Source organism: Quercus suber, unplaced genomic scaffold (assembly GCF_002906115.3).
Source record: "Quercus suber isolate HL8 unplaced genomic scaffold, Cork oak 2.0 scaffold_31, whole genome shotgun sequence".
Taxonomy (NCBI): domain Eukaryota; kingdom Viridiplantae; phylum Streptophyta; class Magnoliopsida; order Fagales; family Fagaceae; genus Quercus; species Quercus suber.
Genome location: NW_027069496.1, coordinates 2,242,229 through 2,259,969, shown reverse-complemented (window position 1 = coordinate 2,259,969; position 17,741 = coordinate 2,242,229). Strand labels below are relative to the sequence as shown.

The window sequence follows — 17,741 nt, the reverse complement described above, 5'->3', positions numbered from 1 at the left end:
TTCTTCTATGTCAACTTCAGCCTCCAATCGAATCTGATATTGTCTGGGTCTTTCGATGAAACGGTGCATGTTTGGGAGGTGAAGACTGGGAAGTGTTTGCATGCGCTCAAGGCACATTCTATGCCTATTACGTTTGTGCATTTCAATCGAGATGGGTCGTTGATTGTATCGGCGAGTCACGATGGGAGTTGTAAGATTTGGGATTCGTCTAAGGGTACACTTTTGAAAATGCTTATTGATGAGAAAGTTTTGAGAAAATTAGGGAAAAAATTTATTTCAGAGTATAGACTAAAGTTCAAGTTAGTTCTATGAATATTTGTTTGTTTGCTCAATATATTGTTTGATTAGCTAGGTATTGGTCTGGGTGAGGAGAAATTTTATTTGGTTTGTGAGAAAGTTTGGAAAAATAAATGAAAATGAAGTGGTTGATGAGAAAATGAAGCTGAAACATTTTAATCCGATTTTCAAGGTCCTGTTTGGTTTATGAGAAATTTTGTAGTTGTTAACTTAATGGGAAAATCTAGTAACAAGTTATTTATTTATTTGGGTCATATTGGATTAAATGGGTGGGTTACTAATTAAATGGGTTGGACAAGTAATGAATAATTAATTTATATATAAATAGGTCATAAATGGATAAATAGGTAATTACACATCCAACCCGTTCATTTGCCACCCCTACTCAGTACCCATAAAGCGGTGTTTGCATCTGAAAGATAGAGCATGTTAAAGCATGCTATTTATATATGTATTAAAATTATGTGTACTAAAGTTTCTTATTTCAACATTTTGAAAGTAAGACAATAAGAGAGATCAAAGAGACCGAAGTGTTGGCCTATGACAGCAATATGGAGAATGGACATCTGGTCTTTTCTTCCAAAGTGATAACTTAAATCCCCAACTTTAGTAGCCAAATATTTGGCCATTTTTGTCTGACCGAGGGCAACGGCCCTATATATCGGGTTTCACCCAGATTGTTTTTGTCCTTGAGAAGCTCTTCTAGTTTGCCATCGTCTAGTCTATACACCCGCTGGAGTTTCTTAACCAAGAATTCTGCTGTTTCAACTCTTTCAGTTATTGCCACCTCGTGAAAAGTATTATTACCGTGTATGTTCTTCATCTGTAAGGCATCGAATAAACTAGAGGGTTGTTCTACGAGATCAGTCAAACATTGAAGCAGTTCCTTTCCTTCGCTGTATGCTGCAATATGAAACGCAGTGTCCTCGTCAATTGACAAAGGAGAAAAGAGGTCCTTGGGATTATTTTTGAAGTAGTCTTTCATTGTATCCCATTCTCCCTTCAAGACTGCCAGATAGGGCTTCCTTAGTGTCACACTCTCAAAGTAAGTTGAAGCTTTATGCAATAATTACAAGAATCATTGGCCACAAATTAATAGAGGTCTGAATAAATATAATTACATATCAATAACTTGTCCCATCAGTGGAAATAAAGTCATAACCATTATAATATACAAAAGAATAAGTCAAGTCTATTCTATGGTGTACATCACCTAAATATCTCCATTATAAAAGTTCAGCCTCCATTAGTAGTTAGTCTAACTACTATTAGTCTCCAAAAAGATGTCTTAAAATGATTGTTGCATACTCTGAAAAGTTTGTAAAATAATGGAATGAGACAAAGTCCAGTAAGTAGCATAATTAATGGGAGTGGGGGAAATGCAATTTCATGATAATGAGCATTTTACAAACATGCTATAATTTTGGGGATTTCCATTTGAATTCTGCAAATTAAATTTCCTAAATATCATGACAAGAATTATAGATCTATTGTAGCATTAAGCTTCCCAAAATAACTATGAAACTACATATTAGTCAATGTGAGCCATAAGTATATTCAATACCATTTCAAAACCAATCACCTCACCCAAGGTCACATGACAAGGTCATCACATAGACGGGGTCATCACACAAATGGAGTTGTCACACAAATGGGTCGTCACATAGACAAGGTCATCACACAAACAGGGTCGCCACACAGACGGGGTAATCACAAATATCATGGCACAATGACAAATCCACATCAAAAGCTTACAAGTTAATGTATTTGAAATATACAGTTCACTTCCAAGTAGTTTCATAAAATATTTCAATAACCAAATATCCATAATATTCTCAAGGTCCTCAAAACCATTTCTTGTCATAAGTATTTTGTATAAATTTTCCAAATAATACGAGCTAAGATAAAGCATCTTTAGAATTTGCAAATAATGCAATAAATTCATAAAATTCATTCCCAAAAATTTTATAAAAGATGCTTATCTTTTCCAAACTAACAAATCATACATTTCCCCTATGCATTACCAAATATGATGCACTTTTCTTAAATAGTCATATATAACAGGGCCACAACATAGTACTCTTTAAGAAAACATAGTTCCACAAATAATTTCTAAAACGTGTTTGACCCAAAAAAACGTTTATGCAACATGGTTAATTTCCAAAAATCCTTATGCCTTAGAGATTCCTAAAGAGTTATCCGGTGATCTTGACGTGAAAAGATGGTGGAGATGGTGGGGAAGGAGGTACATTGGTGGGAGGATGAGAGTCTGTGAGATGAGTGTTTGTATTTTGTGAGAGAATGAAAAAAAATCAAGCATAAAGGACCCTTGTTGATTGGCCAAGAGAGTGAGATGATATTTGTGTGGTGGTGAAGTGAGTGGGGTAGGTGAGCACATGTGAAAGCAACTAAAAATCTGACCATAGCTTCTTTATTTATTTATTTATTTTGGGCTGGGCCGTTACACTTAAAGCACTTGCAGTAATGGAGCTAAAATAGTTATATAACTATTTTAGCTCTACCAAAACACAAAAAACCACCATCCAACAGTGGAGCTATAGCTATTTTCTTTAGCTTCATTGCTACAGTGCATATCTATAGATAGATGTACACTATAGCTGAGAGCTAAATTTTTTATTTTTTTTATTTTTTATTCTAGTCGGGGATTAAAATAATACAACTAGCTTCTTCTTTTTTTTCATTCTTTTATCACACCGTGTCTCTCTCTCTCATTCACTCTCATCTCATCTAAAGCTCATCTCTCTTAAGCTCACTCTCTCAACTCCAATATCTCAAGCTCACTCTATTTACCGCTGCCAGCTCAACTCATCGCCAACGTCGCCACCACCAAAGCTCGACGTCATCGACCCACCAATCATCCCAAGCCGTTGATCAACCTCAAACTCACGCTGCCATTCACCTCAGACCTACGCCACCGATCCACCATCCGTCTTAGACCCACAGGTAGAGCGATAAGATTGAAGTTGAGAGAGAGATGTAGCATAATCGGAAACCAAAGCATCAGCAAGGATGTTGATAGCTTGGGCAACATCGACGTGTGGGTTTGTCTTTTTTTGGTCTGGATTGAGGAAAAAGATTGAGGATTTGGGTTTTTTTTTTTTTTTTTTTTTTTCTTCTGCTGTGGACTGGTGGTGGTGGATGTTTGTGCTATGTTGGGTGTGGGTTGCTATGTTTGGCTACCAAGAAACTCTAAGAAAATCTAGGAAGTTTGTGTGGATATATTATTTTATTGTGATATTTATAATATTTTATTATGTTGAAAGTTAAAATAGATCCACAACTGCAGCATGTAAGTAGGTAAAATAGACAAAATAACTTTTTGTGGTGCCAAATAGCTATATTTTTAGCTCCACTGCTGTGAATGCTCTTAGCCTTTGGAAAGAGTCGCTCTCTCCCTCTTCTTCTAATTTCCTCTCTCCAAATCTCTCGCCATCTCTCTCTTAATTTGCAGCGTGGATTAGTTGTGTCACATGTCATCTTTATGACTGCGCTTTGGTTTTATAGATGGCTATCATATCATCATGTGCTTCTAAGATAGTGGAAAGGTATCTACTTTTTCGTTATTATTGTTCGGAAACATATGGTATAAATACTAAATTTGATGCTCTTTTGCAGTTGCGTTTCTTCTACGATTTTGTAATAGAAGACTCTTATGAATCTTTGTACGAAAGGAACATAACTTTTCTTCAGTTACAGCACTAGTGTGGATGAAGTCATGTCTCATTGTTTTGTATTAAGTATTAATTAATAATTATGTACTCTTCCGCTTGAAGGCTAATTGCATAATGAAGAATGGAGCCTATTTTGCTTAACTAATCCAGAAAAATAAATTTCATGAATTGGAGCATCGTGAGGAAGGCCCTTCATGGGGATCAGTCATCTTTGTCGTTTCAAAAATCTGCAAATAAGGCAAAACGGCACAACAAGTCTGTTAGGTTTTTTAGACCCCCTTGGTTGATTTATAGTAGAAATAATCAACTTCAAATAAATTAACCAATTATGAATTCAGGTTGATTTCCAGGTTAATTGTCACTAATTAAATATATCACCAATAAAACAATAAAACAGTAAATCTAGTAGAAATAATAGAAGAAAACAATATGATGACCTAGGAAAACTTGTGAAACTGTGGTTTCAAAGTAAAAAAAACCTGGAGATGATTTAATATAAACAATCTTTGAGACAACATATCCATTAATAGAATCAAAGTTTGTACAATAGATTTAACCTTAAATATATTGCTACCTCATATGGAACTTACTAGTGTGATTACACGTAGTTTCGAATCCACAGACTCCTCTATATTGGACTATTGAATACCAACTCCTCTATTTGTGACTCTAAGATCTCCACTCAAAAGTTTGATTAGCAACTACGGCTAACTGGTTGCACACAAACTTCCCTATTTATGACATTGGCTATATGTTTTTAGAACTCTCATAGGTTAAATAGGTGGAGACTCATATCTATTCTCTGAATAGTTTAGGGTTTCCGCCTCTCTAACCTCTTAATAAGTCATGTTTAATAGGCCTTTATATAGACTCTCTATTAGGGTTACAAAACCCACGTATACAGCTAACTTAATAAATCACGTCAAATCTGGAGTAAAAAAAAAAAAAAGGAATCTACGATTCTTGATCAGTTGAACTAGGGATCGAACAGCAGTTGAACTTTTCTTGATTGGTCGAGGAAGGTGTTGAGCCAGCAGTCAAATTGACAGATTCTTGGTTTTCATTAGATAATCTTGAGCTTTCGTTTTAGACTTATTAGTTTACATTAAAACTTCAACAAGACTCAATCTTTTGGTCATTGGTTGCCAACACCTAGTTTGTTGGACCTAACAAAGTCAAATACTTTCAAATGACACAAATTAGAATGAATGGGATCCATACAGCTCTACATAAAATAAAGATTTTTATTATAATAATTATGATAGTGTACATTTTAAACGAAATATATATTGTGGCTAATTGACGCAAATTCTAATCTTGTCTAACTAATGAAGGACGAGGGTCTACATGAAAAAAAAAAAGAAAAAAAAAAAAGAAAAAAAGCCATACCCTATAAATCAATTATAATATTTTATGTTATTAGTGGCTTTTTTTCCTTCTTTCTTCTTCTTCTTTTTTTTTTTTTTTTTTTCATTTCTATCACTGAAAAAAAGAAAAAGAAAAAAAGAAGCCATACCCTATAAATTAGGGCAAAGAATATGTCTTTATAAACTAAAAAGCAACTCGATTCTTAGCTAACTATTGTCAAGTGAATTATAACTAAATTGGCATCGACGAGGAATCGGGGACGTCTAAGGTTCATCTCTCCACCCTCGACTTTCAGTTATCAAAAAAACTAATAATAAATAAATCTTAGCTAGGCTATTTGTATTAGACTATCCCACTCTTTGCATTTCAACTTGTGGAGCATCACAGTCGAAACAAGAAAAAAGATCTGATAATGGAGAGTGCAAGGGTATCTACTTTGCTGAGTTAAACAGTAAAGTTTCTAAACAGTATAAAGGAATAATATAAAGACTAAATTTCGATGCTCTTTTCTACATAAATTCAATTCAAACTTTTATTCTACGGTTTGTAATGGAATACTTGTTTAAATCTTATTGTGGGGATGGATTGGTGAATTAGAGAACCCCACGAGAGATGAGGTGATTGATGTTATGGTGATGCTTGCAGGCGGAGAGAGAGAATTTTTTGAAGGGGTACAAGCTAAACCTAACAAAATTCTTAAGTAAAAGAATTCATGACCCAAAACAAATATTAAGCTTGGGTTGGATCAGGTTGGTTTAGGCGAGTTGGTGGATTAGCTGCACACCCATGTAGATTTGATGCAGTGTTGCCGAATTGCCTTTTTAGTATGCTACTTTGTTTCGGTCTTTGAAATTTCACCGTCTTTGCCTCCGCCTCTTCGCTAGCTATAGGGAAATCACATTGTCTTTTACTTTAAGACTGGATGCCCACGTAGAATCTGCCTTTACCGGCAACTCAGTGGGTTCTAAAGCAGATATTTGATTTATCTTCATCTTCCAAAGTTCATCGATAGTCAGACATTCTATACAATATACATGATATACATGCATGAATCAGGGGTATAGGAATGAATTATTATTTTTTAACCTAAGAAAAAAAAAAAAGGTAATAACGAGTGCACACTCACTATTGCATACAAGGTACGAATGCAAATATTTTGTACCACATTTTATGTAGCACTCTATATTCTACCAATTACTACTTACCATATGTATTATTACTTTTTATTTAAAACTTCAATTATTTTATAAGGAAAGTAAAATCAAAACATGACAAGCATTGATTGATGGAATATAGAGTAGTACACAAAAAGTGGTAAGAAAATTTGTATTTACAAAGTATACACATTCACTTTTTTGCACTGACCTCGTGACTTGAAATCACAATTTCTGCTTAAAATTCATGATTTCAAGTCCATCAAGTCACCACTTTAATACAAAAAAAGTGAATGTATGTACTTTGTGTGCAAACATGTGTGTGAAATACACACCACTCAAAAAAAAAGATACTAAGATTTTTTTGGTTAAAAGTTTTGAATAGGTTCTACTTTGTTATCCATAAACAAAACAAGTTAATAGTAAGAACAAAATTGACTACAAATTAAAAATAATAAGAACCAAATTGATCACTAAAATATAGGAATCAAAATGATAATTTGGGTTTCTTTTTTTCTTGGTTTCGCTACAGTAAATGAAGTTTCTTTATCACTAATCAAAGCACACACTGAAGAGAAATATCTAACTTCTCGTTGTCATATTACATATAGATTAATGTCAATACATTATGATAACAGGTCTTTGACATTCGGCGCATGATGGGAACAAAATGAACACCACCTTATAGTCAAAATCCAAAAGCCTATTCTCATGAGAGTTTATTGAGCTTCTTGGTCCTCAAGTAAGGAGGAAGGAATTTTTGGGGATATACCTTCTTCTCTATTTTGTTGGTAAGGGTGCGCAATAATTTGTTGAATGCAGCATACAACGGGAACTGCATAAGCGCAAACATAGAGACAGGGAGGAATGCAGCAGTATAAATCAGAGTTTTAGTCCAAGCTTTCTTTTGAAAATGAAGGAGGAGAAAAATAGTTGCTGCGAAAGAAAGCATGGTCGTTGTCACGGAGAAGAAGAGCAATGTGAAGCCGATTATTAGCTTCCGAGGGAGAGATGCCTTGAAATTTTCATACTCAAATGGAGACGAGAGGATGGAGAGGAACATGACAACAGAAGTCAAGGAGCACGCAAGGGAAATAACATCCATGATGGTGAAGAGGACGAAGAATGGAGAGTCGATGAAATTAGGACGGCCTGAAGCATCGTTACCTCCAGGGACGGTGTAGGCAGCAGCGAAAACTACAGTGGCAACAAGGACAGAAACTGCAGAGCACGATTGAGAGGTCTCCTTTATCCACTGTTGCGCCAGCTTGAGAAGGTCAGCATGTGTATCTTGAAATAACTCGTCTGCAGTCTTACCTTTATTGTTGCAGTGCATGATATAATGGGAGGGAATTATCTTCCGCACATGCTGCGTAGAGACAATTAGTCAACAAAAATGAGCTTCATTCTACACTACCAAACTAACATCATATATATATATATATAACTCTAATAAAATTTTAATAATGAAAATCAAAACGACTAGAATTTATTTGGTACTAATACAATTTCAACAAAAAACCAAAATAATTGTATCCAAATTATTCACTTTTCTCTTTTTGAAAAAAATCAAGTTACTGACTTGTCCATTATTTACAAGCCAAATAAAATTTATGTTTACTATCAAATTTCATATTCCATAATTTTCCAATAGTTATCTAAGTAAATAAATAAATAAAAAAATACACAAAAAAGTCATTTTTGTCTAACCAGAGATCATCATGGCACCCAAATCTCAAGTTTAACATATCTGATGTTCACAAAAATTCATAATTCATAATTAAGACACATGTACACAAGGTTTCACTGTATTTCAGTAATCACATGAATAGATTAAGTGACCAATTTGTTTCTATAGTTTTCCTTGGACCAATTTTTTATTTTGATACCAATTTTTCATATATATAAAATTTGGAGACTTTTTTTAATTGTTATCCCCACCATCACCCGAAAATTTCAAATTCCTAGTAGTTTGTCTACAAGTTGACATCATTTTTTGAAGTGGTTATTTAACGTCTTAAAAATGGATGAACCACTTGAGTTTAGCCTATTTAGGTATTTTTTAACTTAAAAAATAAATAAATAAAGAAAGGGGCTATAAGTATGGGTTAACAACTCATTTTCACTTTTTAGATGTATTTGGGTCAATTTAAATTTTCTGGGGAAATTAGGTGATACTTTTGAAACTCTTAACCCTAAAATTGTAAATATATTTTATAAAAGAAAAGGTAATTAGGTAGGCCCCGAGTCATTGAATTAAGAGTAAAATCTATAGGAACTCAATGCTAAAGATGTGTTCCTCGACTTAACATTGAGAGTGTGTGTCTATAAATATATATATATATATATGGCTTAAAAAGATAATATGATTTTTATATTTTAGGACATGTTCTATGAAGAAAATAAATTTTTTTTTTGATTTAGCATTGTGATTATTACATATCTATTATTTTATATTTTATATAATAAAACATATATTACTAAGAGCCTAGTAGAAAAAATTGATTTTCACCTCTTGGTTTTTTCAAACAATACATCAAAGGTTCAAATCATGTCTTTTCCAATTATCAAAAATTAATACTAGATAGAGCTAGCTTACCTTAAGCCAGCTCAATTCCTCTTGCAATTGGAAAGCAGGACCTGCAGCTTGTATTTTTGACTCTCTTCCATGATGTGTCTTCCCTAAAGCTACATGATGCAATAGGGTGTCGCCATTCTTATCAATCTGCGAAACCAATCTACACTTCATTATCACTTCCATCTTCTTTACCCGACGATATATATCCCTCTGACGGTGGCCAATGGCCACATGCAATATGTTTTCCTCATCGTTACTGATGTACTCAATTACCTGTGGATACGATTCAATCATCTTGTCAAATATTTCTACTATGCCATTGCTGGCTGCTTCAAGCAATGGGTGGTAAGATTTCTGATGATTTCTTTCACTGGGTTGTCCCTTGGATCCCGACGATATATATCCCTCTGACGGTGGCCAATGGCCACATGCAATATGTTTTCCTCATCGTTACTGATGTACTCAATTACCTGTGGATACGATTCAATCATCTTGTCAAATATTTCTACTATGCCATTGCTGGCTGCTTCAAGCAATGGGTGGTAAGATTTCTGATGATTTCTTTCACTGGGTTGTCCCTTGGATGTGCCTTCTCCTCCCACTTCCTTTGTACCAGATGTTTGGCCTTGTTCGCGAACAAGCTCAATAGAGGTGTCTACTTTCACTAAGGAAATCGTCTTGTCTTCATTATTTAATTCACGAGGAAAAGCCTTCCACGTATAATCTGCCTTCACTAGCGACTCAGTGAGTTCTGAAGCTGATGAATGCGTTCTCTTCATCTTCCAGAGTTTATCAATAGCCGGCCATCCTATACAATATACATGATGTATCAGTATCATATATGCATGAGAGAGAGAGAGAGAGGCCACTATGTATCTTGACCAAAATAACATCAACTTAATTTTATTTATTTTTTAAATATTTTTTTTTTAAGATAGTATCTCTTGTAACAAGTAGACCAAATTATCCATATAATAATTCAACATGTAGATATCACCATGTCAAAGATTGATGAGATTAACTTTGTTTTGATATAGGAGTATAAAATTGAATTATAAAAGCTCGAAAATGTGTGAAAATATAAGAGCTATTTAGACCCCTAAATTAAAATTACGGCTCGATTGATTTGGACAAAATGGGCTTTTGCCATTTTTGGGCAAATTATATAGGGAAATGTTCATCTTTTAAAACTCAATTTTTGATAAATGGAGTTAGGCCCTATAATAGCGTTTTTAAGGAGCCTATAATGACGTTTTTAAGGAGCCTATAGTGACGTTTTAAGGAGCTTATAGTGACGTTTTAAGGACTTATAGTGACATTTTTTAACTCGATTTCATTGAAATCGAGTTATAGGCAATGAAATCGACCTATAGTGGCATTTTTTTACCTATAACTCGATTTTTTTGAAGTCGAGTTAAAAAACGTCACTATAGACTCCTTAAAACGCCACTATAGAGCTTTAATTTTTTTTTTTTTCTAACTCTATTTATCAAAAATCGAGTTTTAAAAGAGGGATATTTCCCTATATAATTTACCCGAAAAGGGCAGAAGCCCATTTTGTCCCGATTGATTTTACTCTAACTTAAACTAAGTGTGGAATAGACTAAATATGAGCAGATAAACAAATAAACTACTCTAACCCATAATCATTATAACACAACAGTACAATGAAAGTAAAAGAGTAGAAAAGAAGAATGCAAACACAAAATAACATGCCGATGTGTTATCGAAGAGGAAACTGAAGAACTTGGCGAAAAATCTCTCTGCCACCCTCCAAGCGGTAATCGATCCACTAAACAATCAGTTGGGATACACAAATAGCAAGAGACCTTCCAAGTTTAGTCTACCCAATGCACCTAAGCCCTCTAAGCTCCTACTCCAACAAGGTTTCTCGGAACTATGTCTTGTCTAACTCTCCGGATCTCGCAATACGCCCGATTGCATCAGCCAAAACTTGGCTTTTTTCAATGCTTCCCAGCAGGACCAAAACCTCACTTGACACTCTAAAAAGGTGTGGTAAGTGTTTGAGCTATCAACCTCTCAATGGTATAGAAATAGAGAGGTAGGAGTTGAGAAAAATCCACAAGTAATTGTGTAGAGAATTGTGGGTATAACAATCTCTAACTCTAAAAGTTTGTAGCTAGGGTTTTCTCTTAGAAACACTCCTCAACATATGTGGGTAATGGGGGTGTATATAGTGTGGGTACAGAAAGTGTGTATTAGATATGATAGTTCAGCAAAACAGAATGTTTCCCTGGTATCTCGCGAGAAGGTCTTACCTATGAGGTACTCGCGAAAACCAGCTGTCTCCATCCTATCTTGACTCTTAACATTCTAGTCATATACAGGGCATATGCATTACTTCGTGGGAAGCTTACTTGCGAGCTACCTGCGAAAACAGGTTAGTCTTCAATTTGCCTTGAGTCTTTACACTTTCTCTCTCACACACACAACCCTTACAAATAAATCTGACATGAAATACAAGGTATATAAGATTGAATAAAATTATAATCAAATTTGGCACGGAATTGAAGCCAACAAAAATATAGTTGTAAATTACAACTTTACAAATTATATACCATAAACTTATTGAGTTGTTACGTGATTGATTTCATTCATATTTTCTTTTTCTTTTCCTTCAAAAAAGAGTGATGACTATTCTCACCAACAACCAAAAAAAGGAAAAAAGTGATGACAAACAATAATGAAATTTTGATAACTATTCATTTTCCCTCAATCTCCTTAACCTTTTCTAAATAGATGCTACTGTACCCATGAAAACGTTCAATGACAGGAGCTATGACTCTCATGTGAGAGCACTAGCAATGGAGGATGTAAAAAAATATTTATTTTACATTCTCAAACACTATTTTATCTATTAATTTTACTAACCCATTCAACAATACAGCCAACATCCTAGTTTATTTTTACATACAATTCAATAAAATAATATAAACTATCCTATCAACTCATTCTCTCTCTTCTCTTCTCTTCTATCTCTCTTTCTTCATTTTGGTACTTTTATATTTATTTTTATATTTAGCAACTATGAATAGTAGGCTATATATATACAACCTTACTATTCATGGTTGCTAAAAATTTTTAGCAACTCACCCCAGATGAAGCTGAATTTGAGCGGGTGGGTTGCTAAAATCGCAACTTGGGGGGTTTAACAACCCCCTCAATGCTAATGCTCACGAAGAGTCCCAATCAGCACTATGGCTCCTACAATTGCAAGGGAATGAGCATATCAAAGGGACTGAATTGCAGAGGAGAAACTGAGAGATTAGTAATTGATAAAGGAGCAGCAGCGAATATCTTGGAAACAGAGGAAGAAGAAGCTTTGAGAAATGAGCAGGTCTTGGGGTGGCTAATTGGCATTATTGGGTAGGAGAGGCAAAGGGATAAAAAAAATGGGCGAGTGTGGTGAATACATATAATTAAATGTTTCAAAAAAATTAAAAAAAAAAATTAATATTGTATTACCAAAGTGGATATTGTATTTCAGAAAATATGATTTCTCAAAAAAGAAAAAAAGCAGAAAATATTGACTTTATGAACCGTGATTTAGTCAAAGAACACAAAACCAGATGTAATGAATTCATTAGCGCATTAGATAAATTAAACCAACTAAGCGATAAATGGACAAAAAAAATAGATGGAAGAACTAAATTAGCAAAAAAAGAAAAAAAGAAATAATTCTTTATTTTCTTAAATTAGAAGGTTTGAATTAACACAGGAAAAAAAATTGAGGATAAAAATGAAACTGATTATATTTAAGAAACGAATAGTATGGTTAATCCCAATTTAAAATTTAATTGTCAACAATTATCTCAATTTATACCTGTTCACATCAACTGATATAATATTAACTCAATAACTTGTAAATTTTAATCCTCTTTCTCTCTTTATAGTTTTAAATTGAAGATCGCATAAGTGACTACAGAATATCAAAATTTTGTATAATGAACACCCCATCCATATTTAGAATTTAGTATATTCATTCAATAATGATCGGGAGTCATGTAATACTAGGCCCATTATTTTATAGAAATAATAATTTTTTTTTCTCCTACATAATTAAAGGATAACTCCTAATCTATACTCTAGAGGAGGGAAGACAATTCATGTTGGCTGATCGTGTTCATATCATATCGGAAAGTTGTGTCAAAGTAGGGATATTTTACTACATGAATGATGAATCTACCCTAATTCGACTCATTTGATAATTGTATCAAAACTCTTCACTATTCACATGACCCTTTTATAGTATGTGGGTTGACACGACACGACCTCCGTGTTTAATAAACACTATGTGTTGGAAACTGATACAATGTCCCAACTTGTTTAACAAATATATTGTATTAGTGAATGACTCGTTTCAACCCATCTAAAGAATATAGGGCTAATTACACTTTGTCACTTTAAACTATATCTCAAATTACACTTTGCACAATAAACTTCTGAAATGTGCGCACAATTAGTACTCTAAACTATAAATCATGTTACACTTTGCACCCTACCATCAATTCTACCATTATTTTGGATGGAAAACCAAAGTTTAAGATGCAAAGTGTAATTGAAAGTATAGTTTAGGGTAACAAAAAGTAAATTCTGTATTTGTTTTTAAGGGACCATCAATTCTACCATTATTTTGGATGGAAAACCAAAGTTTAAGATGTAAAGTGTAATTGAAAGTATAGTTTAGGGTAACAAAAAGTAAATTCTATATTTGTTTTTAAGAGATTGAGAATAGGGGCAATATGGTCTTTGCCATCCAAGATAACAACATAATTAGGGTGTAAACTGTGCATTTTGAAAGTTTATAGTATAAAGTGTAATTTAGAGGATAATTTAAGGTGATAAAGTGTAATTTACCCAAGAATATGACACAAAATGGTTAATATGTTTTTATATATTATAAGCATATAAATTATAATAAATATAAATAAATATATTTTATACAAATTCTATTTCATAATAACATCAATTAAAGTACTTGTATAATACAACCTACAATTTTTTATTTCAAATCAATGAAATTTCACTCAAATTTAGTTATAAACAATTTAAGAAAGATAAAATTAAATAGGGAATTTTCTTTGTTTTGAGTAAAAATGTTAGAGACTTTAGATTTTTAACAAATTATTCATTAATATTCTTAAGCATTTGCTTCAGTATTTACAATTCAAATTCATGTTGGATAAAAATACTATTTATTTAGTTAAATGACTTCGTGTCAAAACGGTTTAACCCATATTGACATGAATAAAGAATGAGATCATTTTGTGTTTATTGCTAATAAAGGTGATTTTTAGATTTAGACCCCTAAATAAACAGTGTTTACCCAGTTTTAAGGTCAAGTTGTTAATTAAATTAATTATGAAAGCATTAGGTTAAACAAACAAATATACTATCATGCAATTGTTAAAAATTAACTAAGACACGATATGATGACCTAGAAAATCTTATGAAACAACTTATTTCAAAGGAAAAAACCTAAGAGGACTTGGCCTAATCAATCTTGAGGTAATAGATTCACTATAAGCTAAAGATTTACAATCAAGAATAACAATTCATAGTAAATCTAACTTTAATTACCGAACTGTGCTCTACATCCCATAAACTTCCTTTATAGTGAACTGCTTCAATGTGAACCCCCAATCCATGCACTTCAAAATCCTATTGAAGCTTTAGATCTCCAGTATACTTGATGGTTGAAAGTTAACCTCTTGATTCCATCAGTTTAATCAGTATGTGTGTGTTCTTTAGTAACGGCTTGAAAGAGTAGAAGGTACAAAACCTCTTAGTTCTCAAAAGAGTGTCTCCCAAGTCTTAGAAAGCGTACATTAGGCTTTCACTTAAATACTAAGTGTAGTTGGACTGAAACCCAAATCACTTACTAGGCTTAATGAGCTGAAATATAAATTCTAGAAATCGACTTTCGATAGGTCGAAATTGTTAAATTCTAATTCCTTGAATCTACAACTTCATGTTCTTGTACGCTGTCTTGGCAGTATTTTGAGTATTGTATAATCATTTCTATGGACACTATGATCTATATTTACTATTTAGGTAGGTTTATGTTCACGTGTTTGCCGATAAATCTATACACATATATAGTACCTAACATAGATCAACAAAAAATTGACTTATATATTAATTGTGTTAAAGTGGCTTGCTTGCTCTCCGCCCCAAACCCATTTCCACAAAATATTAACCCACAAAAAATACGAATTGTATTTGTGGATTGTGTTAAATATTATTATTCCTCTCAAGTTCTACTTTTGTACTAAAAAAAAAAAAGTTTTATCCCGTTGTAGCGAAAATTTTCCAAATAGAGGAAGGGGCCTAAATCCAATTAATGGATTTTATAGTAAAACACTAGATTTCTCTTCCTTTCATGTTTTAATGAGAATAATCTCTATTGGTTATAGGTATAGCCGTGTAAGTATGGAATACAAATCATTTGAATTATTTTTTGTATATCACTTTATATTCTATTAATCACACCTTGCTATGTGTATAATTTTTTTTTTTTTCATTTTCAACTCCAATTATTTTATAAGGTAAAATCAATATATAACAAGTACGTTATAGGTAGAATATAGAGTGATATATAAAAAATAATATAAGGGATTTGTATTTGTAAGTATGTGTGAATAAATATTTTCTATCTTATTTTTTGTATTTCATTCGATGCAGGATTGACACAAAAGATTTTTATTCTAAAGCTTAAAAAATTAAAAAGGACTTATGAAGTAAATTAAAGTGTATGCAGAACATGTGCCCGGTCAACTGTATATATACCCACAAAGTAAAATAATTAAGGTCGCACCTTTAGCTATGGCCCTCCACATAGCTCTGTATCTTTTAATTAAAATCCCTGCGCTTTGAATAAAATACTTGGTTAGAAGCATAATAGCATACAAATGAAGGAATACAAAGAAAGTGTTTATTTGATCACCTGAAGGTATTTGAGCTTCATTACCATCATCAGAAACGTCATCATCCTCGAACTGACTAGGAAGGCCTGTATTAAGAACGTATATATGATCAAATTAATTATGTTACTATGTTAGTTCTAAACAATAATATTAAGAATGCTTCGGGCGCTAAGAAAATGGAGCAACACATAGAACCATAGAAACATACAATAATAGAGGAATTTCTTCAGTTTGCCCATGTGTGAAAATTCCGAATAACTTCCGAAAACATGTGGCATTTTCGCTAGCAGGTGAAGACATGTCAGGCCATTTTGTTCCTTCTTTTCTGCAAGTTTCTTGTCCTTACTCAGTAGCCATATAGCGGTGTCTGCATTTGAAAGATAGAGCATGTTAAAGCATGCTATTTATATATGTAGAAAAATTATGGGTACTAAAGTTTGTTATTTAAATGTTCAACAATTTGAAAGTAAGACAGTAAGAGAGATCAGCGAGACCGAAGTGTTGGCCTATGACAGCAATATGGAGAATGGACATATCATCTTTTCTTCGAAAGTGAGAACTTAAATCCCCAACTTTAGTCGCCAAATATTTGGCCATTTTTGTCTGACCGTGGGCAACGGCCCTATATATCGGGGTTTCACCCAGTTTGTTTTCAGCCTTGAGGAGATCTTCTAGTTTGCCTTCGTCTGGTCTATAAACCTCTTGGAGTTTCTTAACCAAGAATTTTGCTGTTTCAACTCCGTCAGTCGTGGCCACCTCGTGAAAAGTATTATTACCATGTGTGTTCTTCATGTTTAAGGCTTCGAACAAACTAGAGGAGGCTGGTAGTAAATTAACCAAATGTTGAAGCAGTTCCTTTTCTTCACTGTATGCTGCAATATGAAACGCAGTGTCCTCTTCTACTGTCATCTGAGAACAGAGTTGCGCGCGATTTTTTTCGAAGAAGCTTTTCATGACGTCCCATTGTCCGCCCAAGGCTGCCAGATAAGGCTTCCTTAGCATTGAAATGGTTTCCCAATTTTTCTCTTTTCCTTCCTCCAAATCTCTCTCCATTTCTCGTGGATTAGTTGTGTCTCATACTATCATTGTGACTGCCCTCCTGTTTTATAGATCATGGCTATCATATCATGTGCTTCTAAGAAAGTGGAAGGGGAATCTACTTTTTGGCTATTCGTATGCCATAAATACTAAATTCGATGCTCTTGTATATATGCACTTCTTTTCCGATTTTTGTAACATAAGACTGTTACGAATCCCTGTTCGAACGGTATAAAACATTTCTCTACTGTGGATGAAGTCATGTCTCATTTCTCTACGGTATAAAACATAAATTGAATCATTTTCTTTACTTTTTTTTAAGGAAAAATAGAATCATTTTGATGTGATGAGGATTTTCAGATGGCGACATGTTTTCTAGGAGTATAACCTATTAATTTGTTCAACATCCAAGGTTCCACAACGAAGAAAATGAAAATATTATTTTGCTACATTTATATAAATGTAGCCTATTTAAGCCCTAATATTAGTAATGCAACAACAAACAACAATAGTAATAATCACTGTAGTTTCTATAAAAAAAAAAAAAATCATTTTTTTAGGGAAAAAAAATCATTGTAGTAGTGAAATAATAATAATAATTAAAAAAAAAAAAAAAAAAAAAAAAAAAAAAAAAAAAAAATAATAAAAAATTAAAGAAAAAAAAATA

The 17,741-nt window shown here is 33.2% G+C and overlaps 1 protein-coding gene across 1 annotated transcript; it reads right to left on the bottom strand.

Annotated features, from left to right (window-relative positions):
* Positions 1-7,041: 7,041 nt before the first annotated feature.
* LOC112006892 (uncharacterized) lies at positions 7,042-17,089 on the bottom strand. Its single transcript, XM_065770473.1, has 7 exons — positions 16,531-17,089; positions 16,245-16,403; positions 16,057-16,122; positions 15,928-15,975; positions 9,502-9,897; positions 9,111-9,466; positions 7,042-7,880 (listed from the first exon to the last, which is right to left on the bottom strand). Exons 1-7 carry the CDS (start codon positions 17,087-17,089, stop codon positions 7,221-7,223), a joined length of 2,244 nt encoding a protein of 747 aa, XP_065626545.1. The 3' UTR covers positions 7,042-7,220.
* Positions 17,090-17,741: the final 652 nt, after the last annotated feature.

Coding starts and splice junctions, on each gene's coding strand:
- LOC112006892 (XM_065770473.1), bottom strand. CDS start 17,089: ATGGAGAGAGATTTGGAGGAAGGAAAAGAGAAAAATTGGGAAACCATT. Junction 9,467..9,501: donor GCATGTGGCCATTGGCCACC/GTCAGAGGGATA, acceptor GATCCAAGGGAC/AACCCAGTGAAAGAAATCAT. Junction 7,881..9,110: donor AGGAATTGAGCTGGCTTAAG/GTAAGCTAGCTC, acceptor GTCTCTACGCAG/CATGTGCGGAAGATAATTCC.